The 13,587-nt window shown below is 40.2% G+C and overlaps 1 protein-coding gene across 6 annotated transcripts in view; it reads left to right on the top strand.

Annotated features, from left to right (window-relative positions):
- The window catches only part of PXK (PX domain containing serine/threonine kinase like), a 43,072-nt gene that overhangs the window by 1,537 nt on the left and 27,948 nt on the right, over nt 1-13,587 (top strand). For 5 of the 6 annotated variants that reach the window (XM_090022914.1, XM_090022913.1, XM_090022911.1 and 2 more), the window contains exons 2-3: nt 8,986-9,036; nt 10,297-10,344. In XM_090022914.1, the coding sequence (XP_089879040.1) occupies nt 8,986-9,036; nt 10,297-10,344 (99 nt within the window). Of the gene's footprint in view, nt 1-8,985; nt 9,037-10,296; nt 10,345-12,753; nt 12,879-13,587 lie in introns of those variants that run through there. The other variant, XM_090022917.1, reaches the window with a different exon arrangement.

Below are 13,587 nucleotides of genomic sequence, written 5' to 3'. Positions count from 1 at the left end.
AGTGTGTCATTTTTTTTCTTTGTGTGGGCGTTCAATGCCAAATGTTGTGACCCTTTGATCGTTCACCTTTTTATTCCATGTTATGGTTTGGGGGCTGGGGCACAGGACTTGAGCAGAGGCTGAGGGAATTGGATTATTTAGTTTGGAGAAGAGGAGACTTAATAGTAGCCTTCAACTACTGTACCTGAAGAGCAGTTCCAAAGAGGATGGAGTAAGGCTCTTCTCAGCAATGACAGATGGTGGAACGAGGTCTCAAGTTGCAACAAGGGAAGCTGAGGTTAGATATGAGGAAAACTTTCTCACAAGGAGAATATTAAAAGCACTAGGTAGAACAGGTTACCCAGAGAGGTGATGCAGTCTCCCTCCTTAGAGGTTTTCAAGACCTAGGTAGACAAAACCTGGCTGGGATGGTCTAGTTGGGGCTGGTCCTACTTTGAGCAGGGGGTTGAAGTACATGTGACCATCTGAGGTCCCTTCTGACCCTCACTGTCTGTGATTCTATGAATGCACGTGGGAGAAAATATAATAAGAATTTCTTCTACTATGCAGAAAAGATCAAAATGATGCAGCACTGCACTTTTGATTTCAGAGATGTATTGAATGCTTATATTTTTCTAATAATTTTTTTTAAGTGTAGGTGCCTTACTAAGAGTTGGAGAAAATCTTTTCTTGAGGTAGGTGGTATACAGAGTTTATACAGGGGCGGGGCAGTGCAGAGCCACAGCAGTCCTGGACTTCTGTTTGGTATAAGTCATCTTCTGACCTCTTCCATTCCTGACTGTTTATCTGAATGGTAAAACTAGGTTAATTTGAACAGTAAAGCAGAGATTCATTGGTGGTAGACATGTTTGATTTGAGTTTTCCTGGGTAAAATAAATTAGTGACAGATATTTCCAAGTGGAGTAGGTGCATGAATGAACTCCTTCAAGAAGAGGAGTATATATTGTTATATTCTTGAGATAATGAACTGGTTGATACTGATATTTTATTAATAGAAATATTAAATACAATTGAAAAGGTTACAAAGTATGATTAGTGTCTTTGTCCCCGAAAGAGAGAGAGACCCTTACTACAAACATGTTTACCCTATACAAATACTTGGAGAGCCAAGGCTTGACAATTTAACATTCCAGGAATGAGACAGCAACTAAATGACTGTTTGTCAGTGGCATGGCACATCCCTAATCTAAATCATAGAAAAATAGGACTGGAAAGGACTTGAGGATATCCTGAAGTCTAAGCCCTACTCACAGCAGGATTATCCCTGTCTAAGCCATCCCAGCTAAGTGTTTGTCCAGTCTAGACTTAAAAACTTCCAATGATGGAGATTCCACAGCGTCTCTTGGTAATTTTATTCCAGTGCTTAACTCCTCTCATGGTTAGAAAACTCTTCCCAACATCCAGCTTAGTTTTTTCCTTGTCCATGTTAATGTTCAGTATTTATAGAAGTAAGGATTTTAATTTTTCTTTTGCTGATAACATCCAAGATTGTTAAAAGTGAATATGGGAAAGTTCCAACATCCTTTTCATTATTTTTGTATTGCTGCTTGGATAAATAAAATCAGTTTTTCTGCTCTATCAGTAGTCTACCACCTAAAGCAAAACATTAAACAATCACCTAAAACCTTTATGTTGGATTTATATTCTAAACCCCCCCCCCTTTTCTACAGCTCTTTGGTTTTGCAAAAGCAATTGCAAAACTCAAGATGTAAAGTCAGTTCGATACAACAGTGTTTCAATAGGACAAGGATGGTAGGAATAGCTTGATGTTTCTGTAGGTGCAGAAATTGGCTGCAGTTCTGAGTAAACCTTTGAATACCAGGGAAAGGTAATGAACTGCAGGAGAAATTTAAAAAATACGAAATGTAAGACCACAAATAGTGTTGATGCATAGCATTGGCTCTATAATTGTATTAGCCTGCATCTGTTAATTTACATAGAGTATGACTTTCTGGGTGGTGTGACATTACTTTTATATTAACATTTGCCTTGCTGTTTTAATGAATAGAGCTCTACTTTTGGCAGCAGTTGGATTTCTGTTTCCTGCAGATGAGGGAGAAACTACAAAATAAATAATCCATTACGTGTTTGAATTAGCCAGAAGCCAAAGAGGGGACAAAGCTGGTATTTAACATGTTCTGACGAGGGTTTGCACTTTGTACTAATAAATAGAACATTTACTTGACAAAGAATACATACAAAATCATGTCAAGCTCCTAGCAAATATTATTGTTTGGCTATTAGAGAAATGATTGTTAAAATTACATTTTCAGTCAACAGACCTGTTCCCCATATGTTCTTGAGTCATGTGGGCTCAAATGTTCTTGCTTTAGTTAGCAATACCAGTCAGTACCCATATAAGAGTCCATTCTGCTTCGGGTTGTAGCAACAGAGTTGTCACCTGGCTGCTGAATCTTTATTACCAATGGTGATTGAAGAGGCAACCCTCAAATTCCCTACAACAAAACCCAACCAAAACAGAGCTTGATTGTCAGATCTCAATGCTGACAGTATTATAACAAAACACAGTCCCAGTACAAATGTGAATCATTTTGCTTGTAAACTTGATCTGTCAGTGACTAACAAGCGGGCATGGTGACTATTTCCTGGGATGTTTTTGTTACTACGTGGGCTGTAAAGGTTCTGAAATGTCTTGGAATGTGTAATTGGACTCGGATTGTTTCCATGCCACAGTACCTACTGTAGTCCTCCTCTTTGTTTTGCAAGCCAAGTGATTTAGTGTTTTATATGCTTTTAAAGGGCACCACATTGAAAACACTGTATTCAGGACCACATCCTGCAACTCAGTCTGCACAGGCAGGTCCCCATCCATTTTTCATTCAGACTCTTTCTGTTCTTGCTATAGCTACTTATACTACATTCACCTCTTCATGATCTGAGCATCTTCCTGTTGTGCATTAAGCAACATATGTCATGTAGCTTCTTGCCAGCACAGCGATATGTTCTTCATTCTTACCAAATGAGGTTGTGCTTGTGCACCAAGAATTTTGCTGCTACTGAAAAGATGCTGGCTCTTCCTACCATTGTTTTCTCTCAGTGGGTGTAAAATTGTGTCCAGTGTGTTAAGATAACTGCTTCTAAGTGGCTTAATGTCAAGATGTTGTGTTCTGCAGCAGAGTCGTTTTCCTCAGAGAGGCTTTACTAGGTTTGCAGTGCTACTTACCACTCTGATCTTGTAGATGAAAAATTGCTTTTTTATAATTTGCATTTTGAAGCCTTGAGAATGGGATGTTTTCTTCAGATCCCTGCTGGAAGAGTTGCATACTTGGATATGGCATCTGCAGAGCTACTCAGAGCAGAGAGACCATCAGAGGGTGTGTGTGCATGTTCTCCAAACATGTCTTATTTATTTTCTGAAATTAATTCCCAACTTTTGCAATGTGAATTGAAACTATCATTGTGTCCTAGAATGGACTACTTTGTTAGACTGCTGTTTTAAAGAAACCCAGAAATAAACAGCTATGAACATCTGCAAATCTTTGTTCCGTTATTTGCAGGGAATTCATCCCCTTTGTGTTTTTCAATATTAATATATTGAAAATGATATTATATTGAATATTACTTTATAATAAAGTATTAATGAAATATGAGTATTTAAGTCTGACAGCTCTTGGAGGTTCTTTAAGAAAAAAACACAGCAAACAACAAACTCTACTATAATGTAATTAGTAAAAGTTTTCTTTGACAAAATCAGAGTTTAAATAAGGCACCCATATAAGCACACAGTTTATATTATACATCTCGACATCCAAAGTTCTAGTAGTGAATATTATCGTAGTAGGGTACAGGGCTTCAATGTGGGCTATGGTCAAAATGCTTCAGTGGCTTGTGCCAGACTATAACAGTCTACATTTCTTCCAACTATACTGTTAGTCCAAGAAGAGATGTGATTAAAAAAAACAAACCTTGTTTCTCGCAATTTCCTGGCCCATCATAGCTACAACAAGACTCTTCCCTTTCCACAGTCTGAGACTATGTCTGGTTTTATCATCTCTTTGACATCTGTGAAGTGCTGTGTGTCTCCTTATTCCACTGATACCTACAGGAGTTCAGAGTGCCCAGCACCCTGCAGCATTCTGTTCTCCTCGTGTAAACTCATCCTTTACAAGTCACCATTACCAAAATTGAGAGTGCTCTCATGAAGGCAGGAGATGTAGCTAGGTGCTGCTGTTGGTGGAAGGAAAGCATCTGTTTCTCTGTTCTCTCCAAAAATGGTTATCTTTTTCAATAAAGTCCAGTGAATATAAACTTGTACCCATAATTTTCATCTGTGGGCACCTTTTTTAAAATGTTATTAATGGAATGGCGGGATCATTATTAGAATAAAGGTAAAGCTTACACAGGACTCCGCTGCATCCTCAGACGTGGTGGTGTTTAAACAGTGCTGAGTGTTGCTGTTGCTAACAGTATCTCAGCTCAGATGGCTTCATATCATGTTGTACAACAGTACATTTGTACTTTGCCCTTTATTCAGAGAAGGATCTCCAGGTCTGAGCTGCTTTCCTGGTTATTTTTCTACTTTCCATTATAGAAGATTTTCCAAACAAATGTTTAAGAGGCCCTGAAAAAAACCTTTTTATTAGAAACTGTTCCAATCCAGTGTACTTAAATAGGGATTTTGTTAATAGTGTGTGCTTAATTAGGTTTCCAGTTTCAAGCATTAAAAACCTGAAGGTTTTAAAGGCCTTTGTGTTTTGTTCTTGCCTCCAAGCTTTTGGTGTAAACTGAAGCTGTCATGGGTCTTTAAACTCAGGGAGTGAAGAACCTGTGACATAGCTGCAGTTTCAAAGCCAGAAGCTACTTTGGGATTCATCAGTAGAAATCTTTCACAATTGCAACTGGTGGCTCTTGATCTCTTTAGGATCCAACCTTTTGACACCTCCACCCATGTTTCTTCCTGTTGTGCTCCTGCAGAGTTGTCTTGTTTCTGTTTCAACAGTTAGGAAGGATGTTAAACAGAAGCTGCTAAAATTTAGACCTTTTAAAATCTGTTGTATTGGACATGCATCTGAGAGTGTTAGAAGAATTGACTGAGGAGCTCTGAGCTGCTCCTTCTGTTGGTAACTACCCTGGAATATTGGGTAAATCTTGGAGGACTGGAATAAAGATAATGTACCAACATCTAAATTGGGTAAAATGGTATGACCAAGACAGGTATGGTAATTTCCCATTACTTCAACATGAATTCTACAAAATTATGACAGATGTTTGTTACTGTTGTCATCTGTGCTAGCTAGATTCAAGAAGGTCTTGGTATAGCTTCTCATGCTACAGTCACCTGTCATTTAATTCTGTGAATGTAGCCTGTCTTGTTCCGTGTGAGGCTCTTGGTTTAAAATTTTTGTGGCAATGCAGACTGGACTCTTATTTTGTATTCTTCTTCTTTTAAAAAGTTCAATTCAAGACTGTTTTGCATTCAGGCATTCTCCCTGGAAAGGTAAAAGCCCATCTGTGCTCATGTGAAAATGGTGTGTCATCAGTGCCAAATAATGGTCGCTGGCCTGTCACAGTAGGAGTCACTGGCCCTTGGTGCAGCCCTCTTAGGTGCAAGAAGTGGCTCTGAGCACTGGGAATACTGTTATCCTTCACGGCAGGGCTTCTCTGCGGCAGCTGCCCACCAGCCCCGTTTCTGGCCTCCCCTGTACAGGCACAGGCAGAATCAGCCCTGGGGAAGCTAGTTCTCCCCAACTGTGGTGGTGGAGAAGAAGCACGATGGGTACCTTTGTGTCTGACCTGAGGGAGGCTGTCCTTCATGCAGTTGTGGATCGCCCTGCAAGGAGGAGTGGAGCTCCAGCCAGAGATTTCAAGTTGTGGGAGGGCTGACAGAACTGGGATAGGCTGTTGAGGATGTTTTGGGAGACCAAAGCACAGCTGTGCGAGACGCAAGTTTGCTATGCCTCATGAGTAAGATAATTGTGGACTGAATCAGTTTTTTCCAAGGTGAATTTGGATTGGATTGGTGTGAGGATTGGCTCAGTGGCTTGGAAGGGGGGAGCTGAGGGAAACTGTCATCACTAGTTATTTGGGAGAGAACTGAACATTATCAACCTGAGCGATGCCGTGTTTTCCGTAGCAGTGATCCAGCAGCAGCCGTATGTCCCAATCGCCTGTAGTATGTTCTCCTGTAGTACACTAGTAAAGGTCAAGCACTGGGGAAAGAGCAAGTGCTAGTGGAGGTTGGGCAATGACTCTGCGTCTTTAAAAACAGTAGAAAAAAGTGAATGACCACATGTGATGAATCATCATCTTTTACGTTCTTTCAGAGAAGCTGCTCAAGTTTCTTAGCGACTTGCTGAATAAGCTGTTGCTGTTTCCTATGTGTGTACAAAGTAGTCTCTTACTGCTTCCTAAAGTACAGATTAGAAATCTGAAAACAGGAAAAGCCACATGTTGGTTGTGACGTTGGAGCTTCAAGTGTTGCTTAATTAACATCTGTCACCAGTGGGTGTCTCGGGCCAGATGCTGACCTCAGTCAGACTGATATAAATTGGGGTTGACTAGAAAATCCAGAGCTAGATAAGCCTGAGTGGCATTGTTTCAATTTCTTTGCTTCTGAGTTTCCACGCATTGTTCGCTGGCCTAGCATCTCTTTTTGGGGCTGGCTGATTAGAAATTGATATTGAGACTTGATAGGCATTAATCAGAAATGGTGCTTCAGGTGACAAATGAAGAGGCAGCAGTGTTCTTGACTGTTCACTAATATGTTCTGGAAGCAACTTGAGTGAATAGACTCTGGGTTAGTTTAGACCGCTGGTTCTCAATATTTTTAGACCCGAGACACCCCTGAAGAGACTTGAGGTACCCCACAGAAAATGCCAGTTCTTCATTTTCACTTCTTTTTTTTTTTTTTTTTGACTACGGAGAAACAATCGAGCAATTTTTTTTCTTGCCAAGAACTTGGAAAGACCACAGCTATGAATTTCTATTTGAAATCTCCAGGTTTATGTTGACAATCATGTCTGAAAACCTAAGAGTGTTAATGTTGTGCGACACCCCGCAGCACTCTTGAAGGGATCTCACGGCACCCCAAGATACCATAGTACCCTGGTTGGGAATCACTGACGTGTTGGCTCCCATGATTCATTCTGCAGGACACTAAGTTTTATGTTGTTTTAGTAACTTTTTAATGATTGTGAAGATAACCCTTCAGCTGTTTCTGGCTGTGTAAAACAGTTTCCACAAGGTATCAGCTGGCAGCTGTAATGGGTTGTTAACCATCATTTTATAATGCTTTAAGAGTCTGACATTCCAATAACTTGGGTGCTCAGTTGCAATCCTAACCTGTCTAAATCAGTGGTAGTCAGCCTGTAGCCTAAAACCCAGCTCTGGAGCTCCAAGCTGTCAGCTGGCCCATGGGGCTCCCCACAGGTCAATAAATTGGCCATGGTGGCAATTAATGTTGCCACTGCTGCTGGATTTCCAAGCGACATGGGCCAGATCATGTGGCCTCATTCTCTGGATCAGGTTAGTGTGGGGCTGGAGCAATGGGCTTGATCTGGCACATACAGGGCTGGTGTAAACTAAATCCCACACTGCTCATCTAGCTGGCACCCCAAAAAAGTTGGGCATCACTGATATAAATTGATCCAAACCTAGAAGAAAGCTTAGTCATTGTGATTGTATGGCTGAAGAGCTGGGTTAGTTTGTGATCCTCATTGCTTACAAATGATGAGTATTGCATGATCTTATGGAGATCCTTGCTTTGTTGCTGCTTTTGAACTTCACATCTCTTACCATGAATATTCAGGGAGTTAGGGCTATCTCTTGGCAGGAAATAAGGTTTTTTTTAAAAAAAGAAAGAACCACTGAAGTGTGCACATGCTAAAGTGTATATAGCTTGTGCACACTTGCACTCCTAGCCCAGCTTAACTTTTCTTTCCGTCCTCCCCTGCTAGTTATATCCTGTCTAAAATTTAGCATGCAAATCTCCAAGGCCCACATCTATCTTTCTGTGTTCCCTAAAGTGCCACATACATGTTTGTGATATATATATTTTAATATCTGAAGTAGGAATTAGTAAAATCAGAACTTTTTTTTGTAGCTCTGAATGGGACCAGTTCAGGGGCGGGCAATTATTTCGGGCAGAGGGCTGCTTACTGAGTTTTGGCAAGCCATTGAGGGCCGCATGACAGGCAGCCAGGGGCAGATAAATATTAATTTTCTAAATGTTTTAGGGGCCCCGTGGGCCAGATAGAATGGCCTGGCGGGCTGCATTTTGCCCACCCCTGAACTAGTCATTTAAATACATTTACTTTATAGTGAGATGTTTTTATAAGGTGTATCTAATGATATTATTGTAGTAACCTGGCACCATGTTTCAGTAGGCACAGTGTAAAAGAACGTGGAAATGGAGAGTTCGAAAATATTTAATCCTAAGGAATGCAGAATAAAGGCAAATCACCAATTATTAAAACATACATGTGATTCAGTAAGGTTTTTGATATAATTATATGCTTTATCTGTAAGCTATGGACATTAGCTGTGCATTTGAAAATAAAGTCTTGTCATCAGGAGCAGTTTATGTATGTTGATTCCTCAAACCTGTCATACTAGGTATAATCCCTTCTTCATGTAGTTAAATTCTCCACAGTAATTTGCAAGGGGTGGTAAATTGGGAATATTTAACAGAAAACTCTTCAGCTCTAATTCTAGGAGATTATTTATATGTTCCTCAAAGATCTTCCTTGGCTCTTGCATGGCATGCTTTCAGTATGGTCTTTATGTAAAAGAAAGTGCATAAACACTTCAGAAAGCTATAAATTCTTGAAATTCTTTTTTCATCATTCGGTGTTCAGGAGCATAGGTGACTATTCCAAAGATGAATCAATGAACCAGGACCCCAGAGCTGAGTGCTACACTGAGTGCTATGCTGTTTGGAAGTTCGAATTGCTAAATGCACAGTGGTAGTAACATTTATTTCCTGTTTCTGCTAACTTTGTTCCTTCTTCTTCCCTTCATTTCTAGGAATACATTATTCGTGTGCAGAGAGGGATTTCCATGGAAAACAGTTGGCAGGTAACTTCCTCGTGATTTAAGATTCACCAAAACAGAAGGTCTTCCTAGGAACAGACAGTATTTGAGTTTATGCTGCCTGGTCTACTTTAAGCTAGAGATTGTGCTATTTTAGAGTGAAAATCAGGAACACTAAATTCTTGAATGTGCTTGGTCGTGAACTTTGTGTTTTGTAATGATTGGCATAAAGACTTCAGCAATCAGGGTTTCCAAATAAACAGTTTGTGTGGCCTGCCTTCTTATGTTTGCATGACCTAAATGGACTCACTTCTGGCCTCTTGGGCTGAGCGTCACTCACTGTCTGTCCAACTACTTTTTTCAGGGTTGGTGGGGCATTGTCCTTGGGTAAGTGCTGTCTGGATGAGTCCTTTAATTTCCAGTCAACTGACATGACCAAAGTCCTCATGTTGATCCTTCATGCTTATTGCTAGCATGCTTTTATTGTTTTAAGTCTTGAGCAAGAGAAATAATCATGGTTTTGTTTTTCTTCCACATGGTTTGGTTCAGTTTTTGAATATAATTGAGATTTTTTTGGAATAAACTTTTTGGCTCCTTATTTAACAGTTGCAAGTTTCAGTACTTTTGGCCAAAAAGGAACATTTTGTCTAGTTTCTTCCTTTTAGAAAAACAATATAGCTGCTGGAGATAGCAGAAAACAAGGTCCCCTGTATGGTGATTGTTGCAGGCCACACAGGGAAACAACCTGTGCAGTACGTTCTCATTATGTATCTGTGCAAGGATGACAGTCGTCTTTTTGTTTTTAAATTTAAACTGTGGGAACTGAAATCTGCCCCTCTGCTAGTCCTGGAGCAGTCTTGGCCAGACCCTGCTGTACTAAAAATAAATAAATAAATAAAAACATCCTTAATAATGGCACTGTCATCTGAAAAGGTGTCTGAGGGCTTCTGGGAAGAGTTGAACTTATTCCTAAATTTTAAGTCTATGATCTTGAAGTGATGTTGTCCTTAACATGCAAAAATTGCAAGGTGTCTGCAAACAACTACAGCAAAGCTGTTGTAATATCAAACTACAGCTAGAAAGCTATTTTTATACAAGTTCAGACATTACCATGAACAACAAGTCTCCTCTTTTGCTTGCTCACAGAGCAGTATAAACTTATTACTTGTGGATTTCTGTAGAGAAGCTTAGAAGAGCTAAGGTTTTAAGTAGGGATTGTTTTCCCCCTTGCAGAGTTTTGTAATAAGTAAATTGAAGGATAAAAATATTAGTGTGTTTCTTCAATGTTTTCTTTGTATTTTTCAGATTGTGAGAAGATACAGTGATTTTGACTTGCTTAATAATAGTTTGCAGGTAAATTCTCCCCCCCCCAATATGTAAGTTTTGTTTTATTTGATATTCTGTATTTTTTAAATAAGTACTTTTTTGAACATGACAATGAACTGAACAAGAAAATCATAATCCTTATATGGATTCAAAGGAAAAGACCTCAATTACAAAGACTACTTTTTAAACAAATAGCAATTCTGGTCTAGGTTTTGCCATGGGAAATATTGATTGTAGCCTCAGTATGACCAGTTAAATCCAAAGACAAGAGATTCGCTGGTATTGAATCCTTTCCTGCAGCAATGTAACTTGTTTTGGATTTGTGTGGTGTTACCCCTTTTTTCTTTCACTTGAAGAAAATGGAGGCACATACTGACCTTTTTAATTAAGCACTGCAGTCTCTTATTATTTGTCTTTTTTTAAAAGCACTTCCAGATGCTGCTTATCATGTGATGGGTTTCTGTATCACTGCAAAATGTTCCTCAGTTAAACAGTGAACCTACTGTGTGTTTTCTTTTCTTTTTTAGGACAGTTGCTTCTTTTAGTTTGCATGGGAAAGGACAGGGTGCACAGTGACTGGCATTTACAGCAGGGAAGCCTGGAGCATAAGAAACACTCAGTCTAGTATCAGGCAGATAACATATGGTGGGAATGCTGCTGATCCTTTAAGAATAGATTTTTATGATTCACTTTTCCCCTCCCATTCCCTGTCATGTGTAATGTGAATGCAGGACCTTAAGGCTGCTTTTGATTTTAATTTCCTTGCTGGAAAGATAACTGACCACTTGGTGAAGTGTAGTAGACAGGAATGCACAAGAGTGAGCTTGTGACGTTTACCATGTCGAACACAGGTTTTGGGGGTGAGTATAAGCAACAGAAAATAGACTAAGGCCAGATGCAGTGTGGTGCAGCTCATTTGAGTTTGCTGGAGGATCTGTGATGTAGCAGTGCATGAGAGTCGTACTCATGGGCAGCGCTCATGCCACTATCCTTGGGACAAGCTTATTTTAAGTAATAGAAGATATGCTATACAACTTGTGTAATTGCCAGTCTTTGGCAACACACTTTTTTACTTTCCATTGGCTGGGAGTAAAGACGCATCCTTTTTCTTAGGAAATCCTTCCTGGCAGCTGTGGAAAGTTGAGAGATTCTGTGCTCTGCTGCTGACCTACCCCTTCCAGCCTAACTCCTTATTCAGGCTTTTGAGAGCATCTTCAAAGAGACACTTCCAAATTACATTTTTCCATCTGCTGCTCCACTGAGTTCCATAAAATAGCTTCAGCATTGCATACAAGTGTGTAACTTCATTGATTCTTTAAGAAGCACAGTCCCTAGTTATTGATGTTTGGAGTTTTGGAAGCAACTTGTATAGATGGTAAGGACTTGGACAGAGTTCAGACACTTTAACAAGCTTAAACTCCTCCTGTAGGGATTAATTATAATTCAAAATGAAAATATTCACAAAATCTTGATGTGTTCCTGAAAGGCAGGACTATGGGTTCTCTTGGGTGCACAGCTGTAGGCAATCCACATTCTTTCCTGGTACATTTATTCCTGACCTGCTTGTTGCCTCTTGCTTCTGGCTGTTGTGCCTGGACATTTTGAATAGCTTGGCTTTTTATGTGTTATCTTTTCTGCTTTGTTACCTGACGCCACCTAAAAATAATAGTGAGCACTGAGATTTTTCAGAGCTGATTAGCCTGGTGAGGCTGAGCCAGGCTGATCCCTCTCAGATTCATGAGAGACATGGCAGTGCCCCTGAACTGCGCCAGAAAATCCCAAACAAAACTATCCCTGTTATACTTTCTGTCTCTTCCCCAACTCTGCATATCTTTAGCGTCTTTAATATAGAAGTGTGGAAATCATATGTCCATTTAATCTCCATTTTGTTGCGCAAGCTCCATCTATAATATTTGGCTAGAGGGTCAGATGACTGAATTGCAGTATCTGGTTGCAGAAATACAGTTCATAAGCAAGGCTTCTGAGAATCCTGTGGTTTAAAGATAAGAATGTGAAGGCATTAGGTCTTCGTCTGGCAAAATTCTCACTGGCCTCCGTGCTGAATTAGGGCCAGTGGAAAGTATTGCCTCGGGCTCTAAAGCATGCACATAAGTCTTTGCAGGGCCAGGGCCTCAGTGAGATGCGTTTCCCTGGTAAATATGTTCCTAATGCAATGCGTGTTTTGGCAGACTGGATTTTAGAAATCTGAGGTAAATGTGTTAGTTTTGGCTTAAAATTAAAAATTTTGTTTTGCTACATTAAGGAGCTAAACTTTCCCCAGGTGCATGCAGAGAAAGTTTTCTGAAAACGATCAAAAGGTCTAAAATAGAGAGCCTCTTCTCTGTGTAGCCGGTGGCTGGCTCTGGGGGAAAAGAGGAAAAATACCGACTGTGATCTGATATGCTTTCCTGTTGACTTGATTATTTCAGAATTGGATGCTTTTCCAGTTTAGAAACATGCCTGCAACACTTTGATCTCAGCTACATCTTAATTCAGGTTCTTGCCCAGACAACAGCTTGCGTGCATGTCTGAGCTGAAATTCCACTGGTTCAGTTTATTCTGTAAGTGCTGTGTTTTCTCCCCCCCCCGCCCTAGTGCATAGTGGTTAGGAAGATTTGCATTTGTTCCTGTAACTCAGACATAGCTTGCTTTTTTCATACCAGTGTTTTTGTCAGCCTGTGATTCATAGTCAGAGCCTGGGAGGAGGGACATGAGGAGGAAGAGGAAGGAAAGGTGGAAGGTATTGTCACAAAGTGACAGTTTCTTTTTGAACAGTTCCGTTTTTTGGTCTCCCACTGGTGAAAGTGAGAAGTGAGGAAGATGGAACCCCCAAAAGTCCCTGCCCTCCAAGTGGCCAAACAGCTCTTTAGAAATAAAGCTGTCGTTTGCACAGACTTTCTTTTTCTGCAGCATACCTCTTAAGTATCTCTCCTTCCAGGGGCTCAGGACATGAGGCAGCTACTCTTGTCTGCTGAGCTGGGATATGTTGAAAAAAGTAAAAATATATTTTGTGGTGTATATATACGACCCAATATACACACATGCTGCACCCTATGAGCAGCCTACTTTTTTTTCTTTTGTTTTTCCAGACATGGCCTATGGTGTAAGTTTGTTTCATAACCTTTTGCATTTCTGCCACATCTTTCATCCTGTTTCTGTGTATTTCTCAAACATTAACTAAAGCCTTGCAACACCTAGATATTGTTTCATAGTTTGTAGGGTCGGAAGGGACCTGAGCCAATCATCAAGTCCGACCCCCTGCCATGGCAG

The sequence above is a fragment of the Crocodylus siamensis genome, chromosome 11, assembly GCF_052110815.1.
Source record: "Crocodylus siamensis isolate JL-2025a chromosome 11, ASM5211081v1, whole genome shotgun sequence".
NCBI classification, from domain to species: domain Eukaryota; kingdom Metazoa; phylum Chordata; order Crocodylia; family Crocodylidae; genus Crocodylus; species Crocodylus siamensis.
This window is presented reverse-complemented; position numbering and strand designations above follow the sequence as displayed.